The sequence below is a fragment of the Cyanidioschyzon merolae genome, chromosome 18 (genome assembly GCF_000091205.1).
Source record: "Cyanidioschyzon merolae strain 10D DNA, chromosome 18, complete genome".
NCBI classification, from domain to species: domain Eukaryota; phylum Rhodophyta; class Bangiophyceae; order Cyanidiales; family Cyanidiaceae; genus Cyanidioschyzon; species Cyanidioschyzon merolae.
Genome location: NC_010144.1, coordinates 464093 through 488858, shown reverse-complemented (window position 1 = coordinate 488858; position 24766 = coordinate 464093). Strand labels below are relative to the sequence as shown.

At 58.0% G+C, this 24766-nt stretch overlaps 9 protein-coding genes and 1 non-coding gene across 10 annotated transcripts, besides 2 other annotated features; 6 read left to right on the top strand and 4 right to left on the bottom strand.

The window, feature by feature from the left end:
* Window positions 1-212: 212 nt before the first annotated feature.
* Window positions 213-1443: a sequence feature (possible transcribed region).
* On the bottom strand, window positions 1287-1517 carry CYME_CMR201C (probable mitochondrial ribosomal protein S21; the record flags this gene model as incomplete). Its single annotated transcript, XM_005538420.1, has 1 exon — window positions 1287-1517. One exon carries the CDS (start codon window positions 1515-1517, stop codon window positions 1287-1289), a length of 231 nt encoding a protein of 76 aa, XP_005538477.1.
* Window positions 1518-2755: 1238 nt separating this feature from the next.
* CYME_CMR200C (similar to Golgi associated retrograde protein complex component VPS53) lies at window positions 2756-5404 on the top strand (the record flags this gene model as incomplete). The annotated part of the gene is made up of 1 exon (XM_005538419.1): window positions 2756-5404. One exon carries the CDS (start codon window positions 2756-2758, stop codon window positions 5402-5404), a length of 2649 nt encoding a protein of 882 aa, XP_005538476.1.
* A 1517-nt stretch (window positions 5405-6921) lies between these two features.
* Window positions 6922-8868, bottom strand: CYME_CMR199C (similar to transitional endoplasmic reticulum ATPase; the record flags this gene model as incomplete). Its single annotated transcript, XM_005538418.1, has 1 exon — window positions 6922-8868. One exon carries the CDS (start codon window positions 8866-8868, stop codon window positions 6922-6924), a length of 1947 nt encoding a protein of 648 aa, XP_005538475.1.
* Window positions 8869-10102: 1234 nt separating this feature from the next.
* CYME_CMR198C (3'(2'), 5'-bisphosphate nucleotidase) lies at window positions 10103-11206 on the top strand (the record flags this gene model as incomplete). Its single annotated transcript, XM_005538417.1, has 1 exon — window positions 10103-11206. One exon carries the CDS (start codon window positions 10103-10105, stop codon window positions 11204-11206), a length of 1104 nt encoding a protein of 367 aa, XP_005538474.1.
* Window positions 11207-12469: 1263 nt separating this feature from the next.
* CYME_CMR197C (RNA polymerase I, III common subunit) lies at window positions 12470-12823 on the bottom strand (the record flags this gene model as incomplete). Its single annotated transcript, XM_005538416.1, has 1 exon — window positions 12470-12823. The coding sequence occupies one exon, from the start codon at window positions 12821-12823 to the stop codon at window positions 12470-12472; it is 354 nt and encodes a 117-aa protein (XP_005538473.1).
* Window positions 12824-13273: 450 nt separating this feature from the next.
* Window positions 13274-13828, top strand: CYME_CMR196C (hypothetical protein; the record flags this gene model as incomplete). Its single annotated transcript, XM_005538415.1, has 1 exon — window positions 13274-13828. The coding sequence occupies one exon, from the start codon at window positions 13274-13276 to the stop codon at window positions 13826-13828; it is 555 nt and encodes a 184-aa protein (XP_005538472.1).
* Window positions 13829-15381: 1553 nt separating this feature from the next.
* Window positions 15382-16383: a sequence feature (possible transcribed region).
* Window positions 16384-16670: 287 nt separating this feature from the next.
* CYME_CMR194C (hypothetical protein, conserved) lies at window positions 16671-17651 on the top strand (the record flags this gene model as incomplete). The annotated part of the gene is made up of 1 exon (XM_005538414.1): window positions 16671-17651. The coding sequence occupies one exon, from the start codon at window positions 16671-16673 to the stop codon at window positions 17649-17651; it is 981 nt and encodes a 326-aa protein (XP_005538471.1).
* A 914-nt stretch (window positions 17652-18565) lies between these two features.
* On the top strand, window positions 18566-20059 carry CYME_CMR193C (similar to ribosomal protein S6 kinase; the record flags this gene model as incomplete). Its single annotated transcript, XM_005538413.1, has 1 exon — window positions 18566-20059. The coding sequence occupies one exon, from the start codon at window positions 18566-18568 to the stop codon at window positions 20057-20059; it is 1494 nt and encodes a 497-aa protein (XP_005538470.1).
* A 1035-nt stretch (window positions 20060-21094) lies between these two features.
* Window positions 21095-22174, bottom strand: CYME_CMR509C (hypothetical protein; the record flags this gene model as incomplete). The annotated part of the gene is made up of 1 exon (XM_005538412.1): window positions 21095-22174. The coding sequence occupies one exon, from the start codon at window positions 22172-22174 to the stop codon at window positions 21095-21097; it is 1080 nt and encodes a 359-aa protein (XP_005538469.1).
* Window positions 22175-22567: 393 nt separating this feature from the next.
* On the top strand, window positions 22568-24760 carry CYME_CMR192T. The gene has a single exon (XR_002461613.1). It is a non-coding gene; the product is annotated as a hypothetical transcript (transcript).
* Window positions 24761-24766: the final 6 nt, after the last annotated feature.

Below are 24766 nucleotides of genomic sequence, written 5' to 3'. Positions count from 1 at the left end.
GTTTCAAGGCGACTTGTGCCACGGGATGGACGAGGACAAAAGCCCGATGTCGCCGCTTGACGACTGGGTCACGCGCTCATGTCGACAGCTCATTGAGCTGGTCGTGTAATAGCATCGATTCGGTACGAAAGATAAAGGCTGCACGCTTGTTCGGTCATCGGCGAATCGCAATTCGACACCAGCACGATACCCGCAATGGACCAGGCTCGAAAATGATGTCTGTCGGTTCTGTTTCCGTGAAAGAGGGTCACGGAGCCGAACTGGAGCCATCGCTGGGATCGCTCCCAGCGGGGAGTCGATCAGCGCTTTGCAGAAACACAGAGCGTAGACGGATCGAAAGTTCTCGAGTCGATCTCGAGCCTAGATTCTCCGTCAGGTACCTGGTCCATCAACGAAAACATCGCGTTCCACAAATTCACTGCCGAGTCGACGAGCATGCACCTCTATGTGGAGCGACTAGCGTTTTCGGCAAGAGGATCGCCCAGAGAAAGGCCGCGGTCCGCGGGCAGGGCACCAGGCACCCGAAACGAAGGTCGGCATCGAGGCACGCCTTCTGCACCCGTCCAGAGCGAGTTCAGTGCGACGAGACAAGCGCTCATGCGTCACAGGTCAGCCGTTGGCGTCGCAAATGCTATGCGCATAGCGCGACATCCGAGTGCAGTCAAGGTTCACCGCTGCAAAGGGCGTAACGGGCCTGCATACAAGCCAGATGAAAACGGCAAGCTGAACGGAGATCGTGACTTGAATGCTCCCAGGAACATGCTCGGGGTGCTGAAAATGGAGCTCGCGGGACCGGAGCGTCCAGCGTATGTCAACCCCGAAATACGAGTGCACAAAAAAGAAGCAGTCACAGAGCAACCCTGCTAACGCTGCTGCTGATAATGGTGCTGATCATGATGATGCTCATCGAATGAAGCGAGGATTCGAGCGTGTACGCTTGTCTTGCGGGACCTGATCCATTTTATTCTGACATGAGCGTAGACGCGTACGTGCAGCTCGGATGCGGAACTCGGAGAAACGGACGCCTAAGCGCAGTGACTCGGTTCTGAGCAGCAGCAGCAGCAGCAGCAGCAGCAGCAGCTGATATCCTGTACACCCGTGTCCGATTGGTGTTCGCAAAACGAAAAAGCACAGTGCGCAGCAGACGCGAGCGTCCGACAGGCACTCGCGCAGGCGGACGGTGCCTGCAACGCGCCGACCAGCGAGCACCTGGGACTGTGCTGAACCCAGACCGTGCACCAACAGCGCCTGCTCCAGCTGCATTTCGTGTTCTCACAGGGCTGGATTTAGAAACCACGTGCCATCCGAGAGAGGATGAAACGCAGGTTATGCTGCAACGCTCGCCGCGCCTGCCGCCGTTCTTCTTCATGCTCTATTCGACGGCGTTTCTCAGACGGTTTTTCATAAGTCAGACGTCTTCGCAACTCTTTGGTTAAACCTACATCTGCGAGTTTGCGCTTGAGTAGCCGAAACGCTAGCTCGTTATGGCCTTTCAGGACCCGCACCGTGAGCGCCATGCCCGGCCGCTTCCGACGGGCGCTGGACCTCGCGAGACAACGCCCAGCGTCGCGCGCGTGCAACGCGGTGCAGCGCTAGTTGGACGATGGAGCGCGTCGGGGACGGCGCTAAAGAACTAAAGTTCGATCTATAGAGAGCGTCGTCGAAGTCGGATGTAACGTATACAACTCGTGGTCACAGCAGCAGCAGCAGCAACAACAACAACAGCCTCAGAGATGAGTGTCGAGTCTTTTCACGATAGCGCTGGCGAGGGCGTACAAGCTGTGGACGCGGCTCGCGGGCGATTAGGCCGCACATGGACGCTGTCCGCTTGTGGTCATAAAATACAATATAGTGCAGATCTGTTTCAAAGGAACCAGACGTCCGTGTACGTCCTTCATAGATGCTGTCCGCTTGCGGTCATAAAATACAATATAGTGCAGATCTGTTCCAAAGGAACCAGACGTCAGCGTACGTCCCTGCGGGACCGAGCCGATGATCGTTTCCCCGCCGGTTGCGCATCATCACCGTTGCGGCTCTTCGGGCATCCCTGGTTTCGTCCAAAGGATCGTGTACTCCGCAAGATTCATGTGGCGCGGAGCAGCAGCTCGTCAACGACACCGTCCTAGACCTTGCGCGTTCAACGAACCGCAATCCAGCATTGCGACTGGGGATTACGTCTTGTTCGTTCGATCATCCGGATGCTGAGTCTACTGAACGCGAGCGTTTGCAACGACGCAGGATGCTCCAGGATGCTCGAGCGGCGCCTCGCCGGCTGCTGCGCGCTGCGAATGCTTCTGAAACAGTACACCCTCCGCACGAGTAACCCAGCGCATGATTGATTGCTGCATCAGCGGTGTTGCCAAGATATGGCCAAGAAAGTACATGATGAATCTTTAATGGACATACAGGGATATATCTAGTCGGAAAAGCACATCATTGATGGATGCCCTGTCGCCTTTGGCTCGCTCCCAGGCGCACCCTAGGCATGGTTTCTGCTCAAAACTGGGCGTGCGTTTCCGAGAACTGCAACTCTGGTGCGTTATTGCGCTGGGGAAGAGCCGGAGTTTGGCGCTTGTGCTTCTCTTCTGCGACAGTGCACTGGTCAGGTGCACGGTGCGGTCTAGCGGGGATCGGCCCGCGGGGTTCTGTGGGTACTCGCCGTTCGTGGGGCGCGCGGTACGGAGCCCAGTGCGGAGCGGCCATCGCCTGCCGCAGCAGACGTTGCAGCGTTGCTTCGGAAAAAGAATCGCGCTCCATGACAGCACAAGAACTATCTGCATCAAATGTGCTGTCTCGATTGAGTCACGAGGACGCCGCGGTAGCGCAAACAGCTACAGAAGCGGCAGACAGCAGCCTCCCGGACGACGTGCCCGAGGAGCCTGGTGCTGAGCCCGTTACCACCTACATCAACCGCCACTTTCCTTCTCTAGATACGCTTGATCAACTGGAAACGCATCTAGATGAGCTGCGGACAAAGCTGCGTGCTTTGGATGCCGAGCTGGTGCACGCCGTGCGACACCAACTGCACGTGCGACGACAGGGCGCTGCGGTAATCAAACACGCCCAGGAGCGCAGCAAACTCCTAGACGCAGCGCTGGCCGAGGTCGAACGCTCTATGCGCACAGCAGCCGAGACTCTAACTGAGTCTGCGGAACAGTTTCGACCAATCGCGAACGTGCGACACAATCTGTTGCAGGCGCGGGCCCACTTGAAGGCCTTTGTGCGCCTCGCCAAAGCGCTGCGGGACATGGAAAGCACCATGGCTGCACAGGACATGACCGAAACCGCAGAACATGTGCGACAAGCGCGGGAGGCGTTGGCCGAGCTCCACACACTTCCAGCGATACCGCTCCTTGACGAACTACAGCAACGCTATCGTTCGCTGGAGCAACACCTCAGTCGCATGGTGGTAGCGCTTTTCGGGGAGACCTCGGACACCAGCCAGCGAGCTGAATACCGAGCTGGCTGCATCTTGGCAGACGCACTAGAGAACGGCACGCGCGAGGCGGTGCTAAACGCTTTCGTCGTACGCCGTGTGCGCTTGTACGAAGAGGTTTTCGGAGCGCGTGACTCGGACCTTACGCCCATAGAGACGTTTGAGCGAAGCTTTGCGTGGATCAGACGAGAACTGCGTTCGTTAGACGAGCACTGGTCAGCGGTGTTTCCCGAATCCTGGCGAGTGCCGATGGCGCTGTCGGGGGCTCTGAGCGATGCGCTTCGACGCATTGCTCACCGTGACCTCGAAGAGGGCAAAGTGGATGTCGCCCAACTGCTTCGTGCCCTGCAGATCACGCTTGAGTTCGAGGCCGAGATGGTGCGTCGGCTGAACACGCCGCTCACCTGGAACTTGAGCAGTGTGTTCGAGCCCTACATGGGCGCCTACGTGACTCTGGAGAATCAACGCTTGCGCGAGGCTATCGACGGAGCGCTCGAAAAAGAGACCTGGCTGGTACCGGCGCTGGGCCAGCGAGCAGCAGCAGCAGCAGCAGCAGCAGCACCGGAGTACCCCGACGAAAGCATTGTGCTTCCGAGCGCCAAAACGCTGTTCATCGAAATCAAACGCTGCATGAAACGTTGTGGCGTCTTGACGACAAGCCAGACCTATTTCAATCTCCACAAAGCATTCAAAAAGCACCTGCGCGATTACGCCTCTGCGATGGAACGCGAGCTGCTTCGCATTCGCTCAACTGCCACCACCACCACCACTACTACTACTACTAGTAATAGTAGTACTAGTACCAACAGTAACAGTAAGAGCACGACATCGACAGCAGCTGTTTCAGCAGATGCCGGGATCACGGAATCACAGGAGCAAGTCTTAACGAGTGTCTGCTCGCTATCGCTCACCGCGGAGTACTGTGCGCGTACGACGGAGCAGCTGGCGGAGACGATTCGACAAGCGGTCGATGCCGCCTTCACCGACAGCATCCGAATGAACGAAGAGCGGGATGAGTTCCGAGCTATTGCCGGTCGAGCAGGTAAAGTGCTGGTGGCGCTTACCTGTGCTTGGGCGTTGGAGCCGGCGCTGCACACACTACAGGCGCAGCGCTGGTCCCAAGTCACTGCCGTCGGTGACGTGAGTCCGGCGGTGACGGCGCTGGTGACCAAGCTGGAACGCGTCAGCCGACACGTGGGACGACAACTCCTGCCGCTCTTTTTTCGTTTCTATCTGGACAAACTCAGTGGTAGTGTTCTGGAACGCTTCACGGAGACGCTGTTTCGATGCAAACCGCTGAGCGATGCGGCAGCTCAACAGTTGCTTCTGGATACGCAGTTCCTCAAGGAGGGCCTCCTGAAGCTCATAGACTGCCGTTCACCGAGCGTAGAACGCGACGATCCCTGGTTCAGCAGCTACCAGCGCTACGTTCGCTCTGAATGTGGTCGAGCGGAAACCATGCTCAAAGTGCGCCTGGCGAGCGACGACAGCGCTGTGGATGCCTTCGAAGCGCTGATGCCGGAAGCGGAACCCAGTGCCCTGCGGCAGATTTTGGAATGGAAGGGTCTTCCGCCGCTGGAAGCTGCTCGACAAGTAGTGCAGTACGCAGAGCGAACAGGTGATCCGGTGCTCGTACACAAGGCGCGTTCCGAAATGGAGCACCTGGATACCAGCGGGCATCGTGCGGCGAACCTGCAGCGGCAATCGAAAGCATTGTTTGAGCGTTCGACGACGACAAGTGCACTTGTCGTGGATAATGCGATGGCTGGACGGAGCGTGCCGCCCGGCAGCTTCAGCGATACGAGCACTTCGCTCCGAGGTGATGCGAGCAAACCATCGACAGAAGTTCGGGCGTTCCTGAACCGGTTAGGTGAACGCCTTCGGGAGGTTCGTCTCGGTGACAAACTGGAGTCGACACTGGATGCTGTCGGGCGATCCCGTGACCGGCGACGACGCAGCAACTCGTAGTGGCGGAGAAGATGATCATGATGATCGCGGTCGTTCTTCTCGTGACGGCTAACATTTTTCGCGTCAGCAGGTGCATCTTCATCTTCATCGGTGTCTCATGTATCGATATGAAGCGGTTCACTGGGACTGTCCTGGGTGCTTGGTGTGAGCGTCACACGCGCGTCGCTGACTGGTCCATCGTCACTGGGGCGCGCAGCTCCAAGTGCGCCTTGGTATGTTTTCGTGTTTCTCGCAGATGCTTCGGTTTACCTCGGAGAAGCAGGGCACTGCAGGTTGCTCTCGAGTGATACCCAGAACAGGTCCATGCTCCATCGCCTTGTGTACCGAACGATTGGTAGTGTAAGCGGCAGCGACGGGCGTGTAGGATGCGCTCGTCATACCCATGGTATCAGCGAGCTGCACCAAGCACAGCCCTGGCGCGCACACTCGAGACGCCAGTGTGTGTGTGTGCGCATGTGTGTGTGTTCCGCGGAACGACGAACTCAGAAACGAGAGAGCGTCGGGCGTGTTCGTGATAGCCAACTTGTCGGTGAGATGCAGGAAACGAGGCACCACGACGCACGTCCTACCGACCAGTGCAGTTCCGGATGCGCATACAAGCACGGCGCTGGGACTTGCGATCAAAGCAGCTGCAAGCTTGCGTGATCGGAGCAGTGACGAAGCAGCGATGCCTTGGAAGCGTACTTGCATGAAAGCGTGCACCGGTTCAGCGGTCGCCTCGGTGACGCGCAAAAGTCACTGCAGGAGGCAGCGTGAAACACCTGCGCTCCACAGCCGGCACCATGAAGCGTCACTAGGGACGTACGCGATCCCGCAAGTCACGGAGGTAGAGGTTGCAAATGCTCACAGGTGTGTGTCGAGGTCCAGAGGGAGTCACCGCAGAGCGCGCGGGCTCGCTGCTACATCGTCCAGCATATGCGCAACATGTGCCAGTGTGTCTGCCGAGCAGGTCTCGTTCATCCGGATGATGGCGCTGGGGCGGCTTTCTCGAGCGACCGGGTCGCCGCCTCTGACCCAGCACCGCCCCAGCATCGGTGTGTACACTCGCAGGTACATGTTTGAGGGGTGTCGCTAGTCAGGGAAGCGACAAGCAACCCAGCACTGCAGCCAGCGATGCGTACAACGAGCTGCAGACGAGTTAGCGCTCCAGAGCGGCGGTATGCTTGACCCCGCCTGCCAAGGCATGTGTTCGTCTCTGTTAGCGTCTCACGCGACAAGATCAATGCATCAGACCGGCTATCTCCGGGATGAATCCATGGTATCGGAATGTAGGCTGGGGATCCTAGTGCATTGCGATACGCTTCCGCGTACCGTAAACCGCGACATCACGGTTGCTTCGAGTGCCTCTGGTTGGGGAGAGCTCGCGCTCCAACGACTACAGGGTGCCGGGTACGCGCGAAACGCTTGCTGTGGTACCACCCAAGTCGCCCGACAGAAACCGTGCTGCTTGAAGATCGAATGATCCGGCGAGTACCGGGTCAAGACCGGGTTCCGTAGCGGTTGGTGTCGCCCGCGGTCTAGTATGAGTGTGTTCGTTGCTCGCAAACGCCGCGATACGCGACCTCACTGGCTACCTGACGCACTCGGGCGTCTTCCGCTTGCGCGTCCCATGGCAATGGATCGAGCGCTTCTTCACTGGATGGCTCCAGAATCTCAACGCCATAACTTTGCAGCATCGTATTCCAGTGTTCAAAGCGCATCCGCTCTTCCCGCGATACCGAAGGCTGGATCGTGGAAACCGTCTCCAAGGCGCTCTTGTGCGTGCGTTGCATTCTACTGCGAATACTCAGCAGGTCAGCGTACGAGAAACCGGCTGTACGGGCGACCAGCAAATCCCCATCGCACGTCGTACCTGCGGGGAGCAGCTTGAGTCGGCGCAGGAGCTGTGCACGGCACGATGGGCCCGGTGGACCCAGGTACAGCAGGCAGTCGAATTTGTCACCGAGGAAGAGGCTTCGGTCAAGTTGCCACGGACGATTCGTGGCCAGGAAGACCAACAGACGGTGATCTGAGCGACGCAGTTTGTCGAGATGTTCTAGCAGTGCACCACTGAGGTGCTTTAGTCCAGCGTTCGGGACATGTCTTCCGGGGAAGAGGGCGTCGGCCTCATCAAACACGAGCATGCCGAGGCGCATTCCGCGCGCTCTCCCAGTGAAGCGTGCACCGAGCAGGCGTTCCGACTCGCCAACCAGCGCCCGAGACACGTCTGCTGCAGTCACGAACTCGAAATCACTAGTCCGAAATACCGCCATCATTTGACGAAGCAGAGCGGTTTTCCCGCAGCCCGGTGGTCCGTAGAGCAAGGCCCCAGTCGGGCGAACGGCAATGGTGTCGGTGCTAGGCCAAGAGCGACTATTCATGATCGCGATGAGGCGAGAGAGTTCGTGCCACGAACGTCGCGGTACGATGTAAACTTGGTCCGCATGGTCGTCGTGCTCACTGATACTGCAGCTTGTCTGCGGAGGTTGCTGGTGCTGGTGCTGCGGCTGCGGCCAGGGAATGTATCCGCCGTAGAGCATGTTCGCCGGTGACATGGGGATTTCCGCGGACATTTTCTGCTGCCAAGTCGCATGCTCCACATGATTGGGTCCAAAGTCGCACGTTGCCGATGCCTTGTTTACCTCGCACAAGTCACGCCATTGTGCCGGGTTTTCAAAGGGTTGCGATACCTCCACATGCAGGCCGCGTTCACCGAGCAGGGACTCGACGGCAGGTGCGGGTTCTGTGGTGCGGTCCAGATAGCGCACGAGCAGCAGCGGTACCGGGGTTTCATCGCGGATCGTCTCGAGGTGCACAAGCACACCGTTGAACGCGTGCTGCTCGACGACGATGTCCACATCGTCGACCACCAGCAGGGCAGGAGTGGCATGAAAGGCTGGCTCGTTCAACAAGCGCTCGAGGCTCGAGAGCAGCTCCATGGCATCGCTGCCGCTTGACCACAGAGTTGCCGCCTGCAATCGGAGGATCAGTGCCGGCTCCATCCACGCCCGTGTGTCGTCCGCTCGCTGCAGCCAGCACAACGCATCGTGCACGTAGACGCCAGGCCCGAAGCAGTCCACCAGGAGAACGGGTGCTGGAGGCGTCAAAGCGCGCTGCGTGCACAGCGCACGCTTTAGATGCGTTATCGACGGGTCGCATCTCAGCACTGCCGCAGCCTCGTCGGAAACAACGCGATCGAGCACGAGCTCCGGTGCAAGGTAGACGACGTCAACTTCGTCCCAGCTCGCTGGGGAGGTGTCGCTTCTACGCAAGACCCTCAGTGCGATGCTGTGGTTTTCGAAAGGCGAGCGAAGCACAAAACGTTTCGCACGCGGATCAGGGCTCTGTTTGCGCAACAGGTGCTTGATAAGCGAACTATTCAGCGGCAACGGATCCGTTGTGCGGAGCGTCCGTTCGAGGCAGCGACCTCCTGACGTCGACGACTGGGCGGCTGTGCGGTCAGCCGTCAGTATAACCCAGTGCATTCGGAAAAGGACATAAAGTCTGGGAGCAGCCCACGCGTCGTCCTGGCCACAGCTGAGCTGATCGGTCAGCACGCGTTCGCTGTGGTGACAGCGAGCTCCACACCACCCGTGTGTGCCTACCGGAGACGAGGGCGACGTTTCGAGTCGCGCGGGTCATGAGGCGATCCTGAGGCGGGCGTCATCCAGAGATGGAATATAAATGGATATATATGGTATATATGATTCGAAACGAACATGACAGAGGGGTGCTCAGCGCCAGCACCCCATCGTGCATCGATTCCGTAGGGCAAATTCGCGACTCTGCGGAGAGACGCAGGAGCGAACACCAGGTTATCACGGGTTGATGGACGCCACCGCCACCACGCGCTGAAGTAGAAAACCCTTGGACGGGTCTCGGGGATATCGCCTGCGGACACGTACGAGGTGCATCGCGGGGGTCGCTACGCTGCGTTCGGCGCTTCCGGTGCCTGTCCGGCTCGCAGCGCCCGACTCGATACGAGCGACAAGGTCTGCCGCATACCCGCTCTGCTGGGCGATACGGCGGCTACCAACAGCTCAGCTCCACCAGTTTGGCCAATGGAAACGCACCGCACCAGCATCGATATCCACGTGCGAGCCGGGTTTGGTGGGATCGCTGCTGCTGCTGCCGCTGCTGCTGCTGCCAGTGTCCTTCATGCGCGGTACCGGAGCGGTTATCAGGAGCCAAGGGCTCCGCGGAAACCTCCCGGTTCAGGATGTGGATCGACGCGCTCTCCAGCTCAGTCGTCACAGCATCTAGTGGATTTGATTTATGCGACTGACAGTCCCGGGACACGTTGCAGCAGCCAAAGTGCCGTGCCGTTTTCGCGACGGAACGGTAGACGTTATTCGCACCCCAGAGCATTAGCAGCGGCAGCACCAGCAGCATAAGAAGAAGAGATATACGCGGAACCGTGTACCACGTGCAGCTGCAGACCCGTCAAGCACTCATCCGGGTTTCCATAATACCGGATGGGTGACGGTACCCGGTGATCCCCGAGTGCACGTGAGCATTATCGACCACGCGGGCATATCTGCATCCGTAATAAGCTGGCAATATCCACATTGTCAGTTTCCCAGCAGTCGTCACTTTTTCATCAATATCCAGGGCGGGTGCGCAGACGCCGGACGCGTAGCGGTCAAGCGTTGTCGCGACCGGTGGTCCGGCGCTGGCGTAGCACCACGCGGACGGTCGACTTTAACCGAGATCCTCACCATGAGTTGGTCACTCTTCGTAGGACACCGCCTTCGGCACGAGCTCGAGTGTGCTGTGGACGTTGTAGGGCGGGCATCGCGCATGGCACGAGAGATCCAGCGACACTACTGCGACGCTGGTGCGAGCACGAACCAGGCGACCACGGTTGCGAAAGCGGACGCTTCACCGGTAACCATAGCGGACTTGGCAGTTCAAGCGTTGATTCTCGGGGAGTTGCACGCTGTCTTCCCGCAGGATCGGTTTGTTGCGGAAGAGACTTCGGGGAGCATTCGTGATGCAGCGATGGAGCATGGTATCCGGTCCTGGCTTGCCCAGCACGCGAGACACGGCGTCGAGGAGCGCGTTCGGGCATCCATCGACCTCGGTGCCGACGCTGGCGGTGCACAGGGACGCATCTGGGTCCTCGATCCGGTCGATGGGACCAAGGGCTTCCTTCGTAACCAGCAGTTTTGTATCGCGTTGGCTTTGCTGGTCGACGGGAGCGCGGAGCTCGGGGTCCTCGGTTGCCCCAACTTGAGCGCAGCCCAGGAGGCGGAGCGGGTGGTATCCACGTACACCCAAGGTGCAGCGGATGAAAAATGTCTAACGATCGTGAACGGACCGGATGGCTGTGTCTTTTTCGCCGCTCGCGGTGCTGGCGCCTTTATGAAGTCACTCGTGCAGGATCCCGGACAAGCGCTGCCCCGCCAGATCCACGTCAACGGTAACGCGGACCCGTCCTGGGCCATTATGGCAGAGTCCGTGGAACGGGGGCATTCTTCGCACACCCTGACTGGGAAGATAATTCGAATTCTTGGTATTCGGCAACGTCTTGGAGTCGATAGTCAATGCAAGTACGGTTTGTTATCACGCGGAGAAGCGTGCGTGTTCTTGCGCTTTCCTCGCGTCGACTATGTTGAAAACATATGGGATCATGCTGCGGGTGCTGTCGTGCTTAAGGAGGCCGGCGGTCTCGTTACCGATGCGTTCGGAAACGAACTGGATTTCAGCCGAGGCCGAAAGCTGTTGAACGTTCGAGGTATTGTTGCGACGAACGGCCATATGCATCCAGCGGTGCTCGCAGCTGTACGGCATGTGTTGGCGGAAGAAGAAGCATGCGGCTGAAGAAGATGCTGCAAGCGCGAAGAACGTGTGTATCCAGCGGTGCTCGCAGCTGTACGGCATGTGTTGGCGGAAGAAGAAGCATGCGGCTGAGGAAGATGCTGCAAGCGCGAAGAACGTGTGTATCCAGCGGTGCTCGCAGCTGTACGGCATGTGTTGGCAGACGAAGAAGCATGCGGCTGAAGAAGATGCTGCAAGCGCGAAGAACGTGTGTATCCAGCGGTGCTCGCAGCTGTACGGCATGTGTTGGCGGAAGAAGAAGCATGCGGCTGAAGAAGATGCTGCAAGCGCGAAGAACGTGATAGTGGCCCGAGCTACCCGAGGTTCCGCACCTAGTCCGCAACGATCGAGCCTGGACCCCGCATCACGCAACAGAGCGCTCGAGTTTGCACAGACGCTGCCTCTGTCGTTTAGTTTAGGCTGGCGTGCGTGCAGCTTCAGTTTTGGGCGTGATCACCGACAAAATAGCCTCATCGAAAGTAGAGGCGCCCGCCAGATCACTGGTGTTGTGGATTGTTTAGGGAATCGTTGATTGCCGTCGATATGTTTCGCGTTTCTCCCCATACGTATTCAATCACTACCTTGGACGCTCTTCGCAACCGCAAACCTGAATCATTCTCCGGACACGCGACCGAGCATACTGGTGTACGGGACGCAAGGTTCGTCGGGTAGTCAAGTTGATGTCGCGCCTGAGCGACGACTTGGATAGTGCCGTGGTATGCGCGCGTGGATACCGGTCACGACTTGTATGCAGTGCATCGCGCTGCCGAATCGTGCACACCAAAGTAAATCTTTGCCGAGAGAGCAATACCGCTACGAAATCGGTTGGCGATCTCCTGGACCGTGCTCTATGACGATCGGTGCCGGATGATCTTCGGTGCCTGACGTTGATCCCAATGACATGCGGGCCTGGGCAGCAGCTGCCCCGCTTGGGTGAGAGATGCATACGAAGGGTTCCTCTTCTTCTCGACGATGAGACCCACGCTTCCAGCACGGTCTGCTTACCGGAATTCGGGCACAAAACGGAAGCATCTGCAGTGAGAACGTGTCTATGGTCAGCGTCGCGTCCCCGACCGGCAGCGAGGCTCAGCTGGAGCCACGTGCAGTGAACGTAACGCCCGCCCTACGAGCCTCGACTCGATTATACGTTCAGTTCGCGGATGAGGTCCGTACAGGGCTTGCTGTCAAGCGAGCGTGCTGCGCCCTCTCTCGGAATGAACAGGCGCCCTGGACACTTCGGCGCCCTAGGTGAAACGTTGCTTCGGCTCAAGTTTTCATGAACGCTTCTTCATATTTTTCGCCAACTATATCACATAGCTGCGTGAGGTGAAACAGGGCAAGCTTCACAGAATCGAGTGCCCGCGAACCTGGTTTACTCACAACGTACAGTTTCAAACAGTCCTCGGACGGGTGCGGTATCGTATAGCCTACCTGCTGCACACCTGGCTCCCGAGTGAGCATGTAGCGCAGCGCGTTTCCCAGCGTGTGCCCTTCTCCCCGTAGTGTCAGCACGAGCTCGGTTCGATCGGCGTTTTCTTGGATGTGGACGTCTTTTCCGTCTAGCTCTAGACTAGCGTCACCGCTGTGCGGGGAATGGTTGCCAGCCGCAGCACTCGTCATGGCTCGGCACGCGGTACCTGCGCCACGAACGCTGCGAGTCGGCCACGTCGACACCGTCCAGGACACCGCTGCCTAGCCCGGGCTTGCTCCGGGACCGGTCGTAGCCTCAGTGCTCCAACGCGTGATGCTGGCGGTGCTTTCAACCCAGAACACGGAAGCGGATGTAGAGGTGGCGAAGCCCAAACCCTGGTCACCGGGTGTGCTTCGGCAGCAGCGAGCGTCCTGTTGCGGGAAGCGCCCTCCGGAGCCGCCCAAGGCCGCTTTGTGTGTCGAGCGGGCGCTTCCAGGCAGCGACGCGCCCCTGTCCGTAGAATCCATAAATGTCTCAAGTACATCCACGTCTTGGTGTCAGTGACCCAAGCTCATGACGCCCCGCAGCGTCACGCGTTGCTTACAAGCCGCCAGGTGTTGGTTTCGCAAGTGCCAGGTTCACAAGCAGCGACTCGTTTCATGACGGGCACCGGTTTCGCAAGCGTAGTCGCTCAACGCCATGCAGTGCAGTGGCTGCTTCGTTGGCGTCACGGGGGAACTGAAACTCGGGTTGCACGCCAGTTGCCGCACCAGTGGCTTCAACACGCTGCCGCATCGAGGTCGAGGCGGCAGCAGCGGTGTCTCTGTGCGCGAGCGTCTGGCAGCAGCGACGGCGATGAACCGAAAACGAGCCCGCAAGTGTCGGCAGTGCGCGTTGATCGGTCACTTGTTGAGCGTACGGCACGACTTGCAAACCTGGAGTACTCCGAGGAGGAGCTTGAAGCACTGGTTCCCGCGTTCCAGGGGATGCTCCAGTTTGTGGAGACGCTCCGGCTAGCTGAGAGCGCCGACGAGTCTGAGGCCGAATCGACAGTCTGGACGCCGACAAGCGCGCGGTCGTGGCGGGATCTTCGACCCGATGTCGTGACGGAGTTTGGAGACAGGGAGGCTATCCGGGCACAGTTTCCGGCACGGGAGCATGACCTGCTCCGTGTTCCGCGGGTTATCGGCGGCGATGGCGATGAAAGTCAGTAGCCTGCGATGCCTAGCGCATCAGTGAAAATGGCGCGTCCATACAGCCCCTTTATTGGTTTGTAGATGACAAGTTCTGAAGTATGTTCGCGGCAACCGGCCTTGCCGAGTTTTACGGATCATGCGTTTGTGTTGGCAGACGGCCGTACCGAGAACCGTCGCATCGGATATGAGCCGTGCCTTGCAACTGGATCGGATTGCGGGCAGCTCCGGAGACGTCATCCGCATGGCGATGACTGCTGCGGCTCTGTCAACTTGTGGACACTCTGTGGATACACGGCTAGAGTGCCTGGTTGCCCAGAAAAGGCGCCAGCAGCGAAAGGCCCGTGCGACGTGCAGCGGTGGCGTCTGTCTCATGGGCAGACGCTCGAGAGGCGCGCACGCGCACCTACGAGCCGGCTCATCGAGGTGAGCGTTCGCAGGCAAAGCTCGTCTGCCGTCGTTGTTGCTGTTGTCCTCGTCGTCGCCGTCTGTTTTGTCGTGAACAAGGAGCTTCTGGGTCGTCGTCCTGGGCGCGGGTTTCCGACGCTGTAGCAGCAAGCTGCATCGCACGTTCGGCGATGAACGTTCGATCAGCCTGGAAGGGCGTCTGGCAGAAGGGGCATCGGCCAGCTTCTTCCACTGTTGCACGCTCCCAAAAACACGAAATTCTCCCACAACATAAACAGTTATTCCAGGGAGTGTGCTCCAAACCGCCACATTCGCAAAGCTTTTTCGACGAAACTGGTTCGACTCGTTGGCGCGGTTCGGACGACACCGCTGTGCCTGCGACTTTGCTGTTCGCGTCCGCCGACGTCCGAAGGGTTTGCCAGTGCTTCAGGAGGGCGTCCACAAGCCCGGACGACTGTTCAGGCAGCAGCGCAGCTAGACAGGCTCGCACCTCTTGCTCACTGCCCAGTGCAAACACGCACTCTGCGATAAAGTCTTTTGCATCGGACAGACCGAGCTGTGCAAGCTGTTCGGCACACCAGTCAAGTGACGTTTCCTCTTCGCGTGCACTTTGGTGTTTGTCTGCGACAAGGCCGCTTCTTTTCATCTGCGGCAAGTGCCTACGAGATTCTTCCGCGTCCGCTACGCCCCGAGGACACGAAGGAGAACAGGTCTCGAAGCGTCTTTCGACAGGGCGATTTCGCTGCGATGCGGTCAAACTGAGAAAAGCTGTTATTGTTGTTGATGTTGATGTTGGTTTTGCTAGTGGTATTCTTGCTCGTGCCGCTACTGGTGACTTTACGCGTGCGCGCTGCGTTCACAGTTCCGACTTCGAGGCGCACGCCTGCCGCTCGTCAAGTCCATCGCATCTGAGAATGGAATACTGGGCTGCTCGCACTGTTATTGTGCTTCGGTTTCGCCCGAAACGTTTTTCAGATGTGCAGCCTCGAGACTCGAGGTGCAGTACTGATGGCTTATGGATTCATATGGAGGTTTAGGATCCTCAGATGGTGTGTCGGACACATTTGTTCGATACTCCTGAAGCTGGAATTCGTTACGTCTCGGGAGTCGACATAAATCGCAACGCCCCTGAGCTAGGGTTCGTTAAAATAAATGACCGGTTTAGGCAACGCATAGCTATGCGCTTTCGGGCCGCTCAGTTCCTCGTGTGTCGCATGCTCGAATCACGCATTCCTCAAGTTTTTGATCCTCTGGTTTCAAGGCAACTCGACTTTGTTACCTGGCGACTTTTTAGAGGCTCCATCCGAATGTTCACTGAACGTTTCAAGTCAAGTAGCCGATTCGTGCTCGAAAGAGAAATACGTATTGGCTGCAGGGTCATCGGCGAAACTGGTCTCGACTGCAGTGCGATGCCTGCTACGCGATAAGCTCCAGCAGGGCCCGCGTCGTGTCCTCAATCCTGCGCAGACGAAGGTCTTGGACTCGGACTTGAGCCATCCCAGCAATCGATTCCAATAAAGAATGCTTCACTGCGCTGCATGAAAGAAGCCAAGACGGATCGAGTTTCCTCAACTTGTTCTCCGGCCTTGATTCTTCTTCCGTTCCTCGTTTCATTATATGGAACATCGCGTTCCACAAATCCTCTGTGGAAGGCAACAGGGTACGCGTTTGCAACGGTCACTGTACTCGTCGACGGGATACCCCAGCGGAGGCCAGTGATCGGCGGCTACGGCACCGGGCTCGCTGATGGAAGCGGGTACCGACTGACGCCTTTGGTGCCCGTGAAGGGTACGCAACGAGCGCCGAAGCAGGTGTTCGTACGCCACAGACCTGCTCTCAAACGGGGAACAAGTCTATTGGTCATATGAGAACACCTGACCACAGCCGAGTACTGCTGCTGCGACTCGCGCACCGATGCTGCATACAAGGAAAATGAGCATGGGAAGCGAATCGTCGACCGCAGCAACTACTTGTGCACGGGATGTGTCGACATCTACGCAAAGCAGACCATTCGGGACTAGACCTGCTTTCGCCGTCTTTCGACTGCCGGCAACGGAGCTGGAGCAACACGAAAGACCTGCCCATTTAAAGCCGGTGATCAGTCACAGAAACAGGCAGCCGTCACAGAAACAAAAGCCGCAAGCGTTGATGATGATGATAACAGGTGTAAGAGACCCGAAGATGAACGCGTACGCCTGTGTGGCGTGAGCGGACCAGTTGCATTTCGTGTTGACGTTGGAGTGGCTGCTTCCGCAAAACGCTGGTGTGCTGCTATACCTCGTGAGGATCTAGTCTCCGTCTGCGCTCGCTGAACAGCGTACCAAAGCGTCTGGGCCGCTTTTTCGTGGATTCGGTCTCAGGTTTGTGGCCGGATTCATGAGTTCTAGCGTCGTCGGAATGGAGTTTCACACGGTGCCGGGTTGTTGAGCAGCGCTGTGCGCAGAGAAGCGCCTCGATGTTGGCCGGCGAGGCGTTCGAACGTGCGGAGCCGCACCTTGCATCAGGTATTTCGAGGCTGCTGCTCAGTCAATGGGACCAAGCACAGGAGGACCGCGAGCGCTTACGCGACAACCGGTACGCTATCGAAAGAATGCTGCGACCTCGGAGGACCCGGCACGCGTGCTCCGAACTTGACATCCACTTGGCCACGGTTGACGGAGACGGTTGGGACTGCGGGTACCGTAACCTGCAGATGTTGCTATCGGCTTTGGTTAAAGGCTTGGTCCAAACGACGCACAACGCCACGTACTCGGCAAGTGGCCAGGGGCCGCCAGCCACGCCCTGGCGAACAGGTCAAGTCCCAAACGTTCTGGCGATACAGGAGGCGCTAGAAATCGCCTGGTCATGCGGATTTGACGAAATGGACAGAAGCCACTTTTACGAGCCTCTCCGCGGAAGTCGCCAGTGGATCGGGACGAGCGATGCTGCCGCGTTGCTGCGGTACTGGGGCATCGATGTCCGGCTGGTTGACTCGGACCCGCAGTTTCAGAGCGAGCGCGAGAGCCGGCACCAGTCCCTCATGCGCTGGGCACTACAGTACTACGTGCGTCGATGCGCTCGAGCTGGCGGTTGCATCGTCTGCCGCCAGTCCGGACGCAGCACCGCCAGAGCAAGCGATGGTGACGTATCGAACGCGCGAGCAGTTCATGCTGGAAGCAAACGCAATGACTGGATACCGCCTCTTTTTTTCCAGTATGCAGGTCATTCGGTTACAGTAATCGGCGTTGAGATCGATCTGAGGCGAAATGAGTCTTGCCTGCTGCTCATTGACCCGAGCCAGGGCGTGAGCTGCGGCCGGCCTCGGATCAGGGCATGGACGTTACAGGATCTCCAGGCTGTGCAGTACCAAGTTCTGTACATTCATGAATGCGTTTTTCTGGATGAGCGTACCCCGATGAAACAACGCCAGAAGCTGTCGAGCCTGCGACTGGTGTAGTACCCCGAGCGCTCATGTTATCGGTTTGCGTGCCTGGACAGCACGCAACAGGGTGTGTGCTCCAACGGCGCCGAACTCGCGTTCTATCGAGTGTGTGTGTGTGTACTGTCCGCGGGGTATTGTGCGCTTATCGTCGGAATGTGATCAATTCCAACTTGCTACATGGAACTGAACGATTTTGGCGCTTCATCCACGAAATCGTCCCACTGGCGCTCGCCAGGCAGCGCTTGACCAGGTCGTCCGAACTGGAAAATAGGGCAACCTCGGAGCGCAAGTGCTAGTGTACGCTGCGTACATGGTGTAGGCCACGAAACGACGACTCCAGTTGTCCAACAGAGCCGTTCTCTCTCCGTGCAATGCCTGCACCGGCGCTCTCGGTGCCATTGCGGACGCTCATTGCATGCACTTGGCACGCGATAGAGCGTAAAAAATAACCAGAACCTCTGAGTGAATGTATGGCTCGTGGAACTTGGACTTTATTTGTGGAATCATTTACGTTTGACCTCGCGCTGCTATCAAGCGCGCAATCAGGGATTCCTGATCCGCTCGTCAACGATATGCCAGACAGAAAAAATCATGCAAATACACGGGATGCGTGCGCCGCGTGGCGGGTACACGAGATCCGACACCGCCGGGGAAACCTGATCTCGGCGCGTTTTTATCCTAAAAATACAGTTTCTTACTGAGTTTTACATGAATGTCAAGACAGCGGTGATCGCGCACACACTGGGCGGGCCATTTACAATCTGTCACGCCGTTTTCGCCGCCACGTGACAAGCTGTGATGCGAACACGTCACCGTACCTTCCAGACAAGTTTGGCGCACAAATTCCGCTGCGCCTATCCATCGAGCACGTTTTCAGCTTTTGACTCTTTTCCTGTGCGTCCTGTGCCTGATCAAAGGCTGGTTGTATAATGGGCAACCAGCCTTCGTCTTCAGAGGCCCGACACTCTAGGAGTAGTGGTGAGCTCGCACGTATTCAGCGTAAGCTCGCTGGACAGTCGGCACGTTCTGCCCCGCGGAAGCCGAAGACCTCCTCCCACGAGTCGTTGCGGGACCAAGCCTACCGGGGTACAGGTCTGGAGGCTGGTGGAACACGTAAGCCGCTCGAGGCGCCGACCCCGGTCGTCATCAGTCAGCCAGGCGCCACTGGCACAGCGGCGGGCGGGAAACCGCGCGCCGAACGCCCGTGCTGCGCGGCGCGTGACTTGTCGCAAGCGGCGTATGGACTCAACGCTTCGTCTCCGCCACAAAAATCGTCAATGATTTTCGGACAAGCCCGAGTCACCCGGGAGGACTTTATGCCCTTGAAGACCCTTGGACGTGGGTCGTTTGCAAAAGTGCTGCTCGTTCGTAAGCGCGACACCGGGGAGCTCTTCGCAATGAAAATCCTATCGAAGAAAGCGATTATGGCACGTAACCAGATAGAGCATACTATGGCGGAACGGCTAATCCTGGGAAACGTTCAGCATCCATACATCGTAGCACTGCGCTACGCATTCCAAACCGAAGATCAGCTGTACTTGGTTCTGGACTATTGCAGCGGCGGTGAACTGTTTTTCCATCTGAAGCGCGAGGGACGCTTTCCAGAGAGCACGGTGCGCGTGTACATTGCGGAGATTACGCTCGCGCTCGAGTATCTACACGCGCGGAATATTATTTATCGTGACCTGAAGCCAGAGAATGTCTTACTGGACCGTGAGGGCCACGTCTTATTGGCGGATTTCGGATTATCGAAACTGCTTCAAGATAATCAGGACAAAGCGATGACGTATGTAGGAACGGTCGAGTACCTGGCGCCGGAGGTGATCACCGCGCAAGGGCATTCGTTTGCGGTCGACTGGTGGGCCATGGGCACCCTCATGGCCGAATTAATATCTGGCCTACCGCCATTCTACTCAACAAATGTGAACTTGATGATGGAGCGAATTCTCAAAGCGGAGCTCCGGCTCCCAGAGTACGTATCACCGGAGGCGCGCTCCCTGATTGCAGGCCTCTTGACGCGCGATCCGTCCAAGAGACTTGGGTCTGGGGCAAACGGTGCCGCCGCCATCAAACGACACCCGTTTTTCAGCGGTCTGGACTGGGACGCGCTGATGCAGCGGAAGATTCCGGCACCATTCCAGCCGGTTCGCAGCGATGCGCCTCTGGATTCTACGGAGAACTTTGATACATCGTTTACGGACGAGGCTCCAACTTTCGATACCTCAGCGGAAGAGGAAAGAGTTCGTGCGAAATTGCTCCAGAAAGCAGCACATGAGCGGATGCAGGCGACGGCGTCACTGCCGCCAGCGAATCGGTCTGCTACGGACGCACTGAACGTGCTTGATGGAAACCTCATCCCATGGACGAAGACTCCAGGCAAGGTCTTTGAGGGCTTCACCTATGTGCCGCACCACGGAACCTGAGGCACTCCAGGACACCGTAAACCATCCAGCTGACTTTATTGCAACATGACCTGCGGGCCACAGTCGAAGGCAGCCCCGATACGGACGCTGCCTTGCGACGTGAAATGCGCCCAGCACGTGCCTCCTTCGAAGTAGGCCATGCTGGCCCTGGCTTGGAGACGCTCCACTGCCGATAGGAAACGCTGCCGCCGTTCGACACCCCTGCCGTCGACGACCGTGCTTGCGGTATCCGCGTACTGTGGATGACGCCCTCATTGGATTGATGAGCGACGGGACGCATCCGCAGCGCCCGTTCGAAGGCAACATCATGCGCTTCGAGAGCGCCAACATCGCCCGTTCGAGGGACGCGACCCGCCACCATGATGCTGTTCACCGCATGATTCGAAGCGCGGCTTTACTCAACACGTTTCAAAAGCTGCATTGACCTGGATACAAATGTCCGGGTCGCGTAGTGAATTCGGTGCTTCCAGTGCAGCGATGTCGATGCCGCACCGATATCCGTCTACGTGGATGCGTCGAGACGCGCAGCGCACTGGGAGATTGTACCGCTGCATCGCTGCCGAGTCGGTTGCAGCATGTGTCCGACTTGTCGCGGCTACCCGCAGACCTTGGTGTCCGCTCAGCAACGCCTGCCGACAGCCAGTGTCATTCAGGTTTCCGGCATCGAGCGTGACGTTGCCATGCGTACGCTCGCTCGCGCGGATTCCTGGCCGCTTCTAGCAATCGGAGCACTCAACTCGTGCAAGCTGAAGCGCATGGATACCGGTTCCAGTTGTCAGAGCGCTGCTGCTGCTGCTGCTGATGCTGCTGCTGCTGCTGCTGCAACCACGGCACAGCAGAGGTCGCAGTGTCGCTGCGCGGGAAGCACAGCACCCACTCAGTCCTCGCATGCACGCTTCTGCGTTACGACGCATTGCCACGCTACTTGCGTGCGAGCGCATCCTCGCGGTATAACAAAGCGGGATACATTTTATGGCACATGTCTGTCTGTGTCTGTGTATGGTCCACGAGAAGCGTCCGCCGCGGGCGTGCGCATCAAATGGTGTAGCGGAAAGGATCCCGCAGGTATGTCGTCTGCACGGACCATATCGACGGCATCGCCTTTGCGAATCGAAGCACTTTCTCGAACGAGGGCAGATTCTGCTCACGACAATGTAGAGGTTGTACGCTTCTGCACAGGTGCTGCGTGCTCTGAGCGCAATGTCTACGGAACGCCACCGAGAACGGCGGGAGCGGTACCTGGCCGATGCCCCGCGACACCGTGGCAGTGGCGGTGGCGGCGGCAGCAGCAGCCGTGCACGCGTGACCAGGAAGAGGCCACCCGTTCGAGCCGAGTTCGCCCTGCTGGACAGCCTCCGGTTCATGCAATCCATGTTTAGGCTGCTGGTGCAGCAGCGCGTCCAGATGCGTCCACGAATATGGTAGATAGATACCTGGTGCGGTTGCCGGATAGAGGCGGCCCAGGATGTGTGGCGAGCGCGTACGTTGCAGCAGCGCATCTGAAGCTATCAGAGCCTGCCTCCCAGCGTCTTGATGCGTCCGCGAGAGAGCGCATGTTCGCCATCGCTTATGGGGGTGCTCCTTTCCGGGACGCTCCGTCACCTGCTTGTACGTCGAGCCCTTGCTGGTCTCATGCGGGACTGTGGCACGTCTTTGAGAACGGTGGCGCTCCCATTTGGCCTTGGCTGCTACTTTCCGAGCACACTGGACGCTGCAGAAACGACCGCTGCCGTAAGACCGGTCGTGTACAGCCCGGCAACGCTCACAGACTCCTTGCAAGAGGCCGGCGTCGCCTGAACCGGCTAAAGGCTCTTGAAGCTCGCCCTGCTCTCCATAGTCACTACCGCACGAGGTACTTATCAAGGAGAGCTTACGATTCCGACCCTCATCCGAGCTCGCAGTTGCATTCACGGACTCTGGATCGTTTGTGCCGTCCACGGGGGCGTGTGACTCGCCTGGCACCGCACATCGCTCCGTTATCAGCTGTGTTGCCAACGTTTCGTCAGCTCGGTAGCTACAACTCGCTGTACCTGCTTCGCCCACTGCCGACGCGCTCGGTTCATGGACACCGCGTGAGCCGGCCTCAGCGCACCACTCGGTCACCGACAAAGACATCCGTCACAGAACGGAAAAAACCGTGCTCCAGGGCCCGCGGAGACGACACCTCCACAGTCTCTGAGCAGAGGCTTTGACCAAGTGACGATGCCAACGCTGGTCAGAGCGTCCACTGCTCTGTCCGTCGGGCGGGTCGGTCCCCGCATGGCAGCACCAGCGGGTCCAGCAGCGTTGTCTACCACCCGTCGCCGGGGATCCGCTCGAACTGGGATCGTTTCTGCCACAATAACCGTTCGGTGCGGCTTGCGGGCGTCGGAGAGGCCGTCAGGACGTCCCCGCGTGGCGTCGAAATGATCTCCGTTGCGATCCCCTGATTCTATTTTTGGTTTGATACGACGTCTACAGCGTCGATAGATCCCAGATTGCGGGATGGAATCTGGTATTCGGGAAAGCATCGAACATGCAGCACCCTACCTTCAAGCTTTGTAACCCCGAATGCTTCTCGTATATATTGGTAGTTCGTACAGTCTATTGCGCATCGAGTGCCTGCCCTGAGCACCCGCTACAGCGCTTATACCGCTGGTGCGCATGCAGCACAGTAACGGAACGCCTTTGCCATACGACTTGGGGCGTCGCCTGGAGGCGAACTGCCCCTGAACCAGGCTCCGGTCTTGTCGCCGCTGCGCGACGCTCTGGAGAAACCAGACAGCAGCTAGGATGAATCCTGAGCGCCGCCTCTCACGTTCGCGATGGTGTACGCCAAGCGTTGTCGGTTGGCGACGCGGGCTTTTGCTTGGCATTCACCAGTGAGCAGGTGTGCAAAGCACCGGGCCTTCCGCCGAGAAGGTAGAATGTGAGTTTGCTGGCCGCTACTGAGCGTTGGGGCTCGCTCAGTTACGAGACCGCCGCCTCAATCGATACGAGCGCGGATGGATTGGACGGGCGTATGCGGCCTGTGGGGTGGTCTTGTGCCACAGGCGCTTCCGCTGACGGGTACGCGGTGCGCTCGGAGCTCGGGTGCTCTGCGCGTTTGTTACGGAGTATTGGGGTCAGCGCTGGACACGTTCAGGTACGGAGTAGGAAAATAAGCATGCATAGGATGGGGGTTTGTTGTCTTGTGCGCACACTTGTTTCGGAATGAAGCGGAACGTGTCTATGGAGCCAGGTAGGTTGTGCGCGCTAACGCTTGGGTCTGTTGCTAGTGGTATCAGTACCAGCATTGGTGGACCTTTCCAGCGGCGGATTTGTTTGCCGGTCCCTTAGTTTTGGATTTAAATGGGCAGGTCTTTCGTGTTGCTCCAGCTCCGTTGCCGGCAGTCGAAAGACGGCGAAAGCAGGTCAAGTCCCGAATGGTCTGCTTTGCGTAGTTGACGACACATCCCGTGCACAAGTAGTTGCTGCGGTCGACGATTCGCTTCCCATGCTCATTTTCCTTGTATGCAGCATCGGTGCGCGAGTCGCAGCAGCAGTACTCGGCTGTGGTCAGGTGTTCTCATATGACCAATAGACTTGTTCCCCGTTTGGGAGCAGGTCTGTGGCGTACGAACACCTGCTTCGGCGCTCGTTGCGTACCCTTCACGGGCACCAAAGGCGTCAGTCGGTACCCGCTTCCATCAGCGAGCCCGGTGCCGTAGCCGCCGATCACTGGCCTCCGCTGGGGTATCCCGTCGACGAGTACAGTGACCGTTGCAAACGCGTACCCTGTTGCCTTCCACAGAGGATTTGTGGAACGCGATGTTCCATATAATGAAACGAGGAACGGAAGAAGAATCAAGGCCGGAGAACAAGTTGAGGAAACTCGATCCGTCTTGGCTTCTTTCATGCAGCGCAGTGAAGCATTCTTTATTGGAATCGATTGCTGGGATGGCTCAAGTCCGAGTCCAAGACCTTCGTCTGCGCAAGATTGAGGACACGACGCGGGCCCTGCTGGAGGTTATCGCGTAACAGGCATCGCACTGCAGTCGAGACCAGTTTCGCCGATGACCCTGCAGCCAATACGTATTTCTCTTTCGAGCACGAATCGGCTACTTGACTTGAGACGTTCAGTGAGCATTCGGATGGAGCCTGTAACCAAGTCCTCTATGGACAAGGTCCAGTTTCTCGCCTCGTGAACAGCGCTGTGCGAATCGCTGGGCGCACCTGACGCTTTGAAACACAAAAGATCCAAAACTTGATGCGTCCTTGATCCGAGCATGCTACTCGCACGGAAAGGCCAAGAGTGAATGCTCCTACGCATGGTTTTGAGAATAATATCCGTTATTTTAGGATTCCTTGTTTGAATGCGTTGCGAATTGACTTGCTTTCCGTAACGCAACGAATACCAGCCGCAAAGCGTCGAGGGATCCCGCTTCGAAATGACGACCAAGAATCCGAAGACTATGCATGCATCTTGAAGTCTTTATTTCTGAATTTCGAATCTTGAGCCTGCAGGTCTATAAGGTTCGGGGCAAATCGAGAAAAAAGGAACGTACCGACTAGTTCAGTGCTCCATCGCAATCTGACTCGAGTGCGTAGCGACCGTGACGTCCTTCGCCCGCTACAACGAAACCCAGGTCGAAACTGCGTATTTTCACGGGATTTGACTGTACGACCACCAAGCAGCTCGTAAAAGAAATATCGTAGGTCAGTACGTTTGCGTTCGAAAAGGACGGA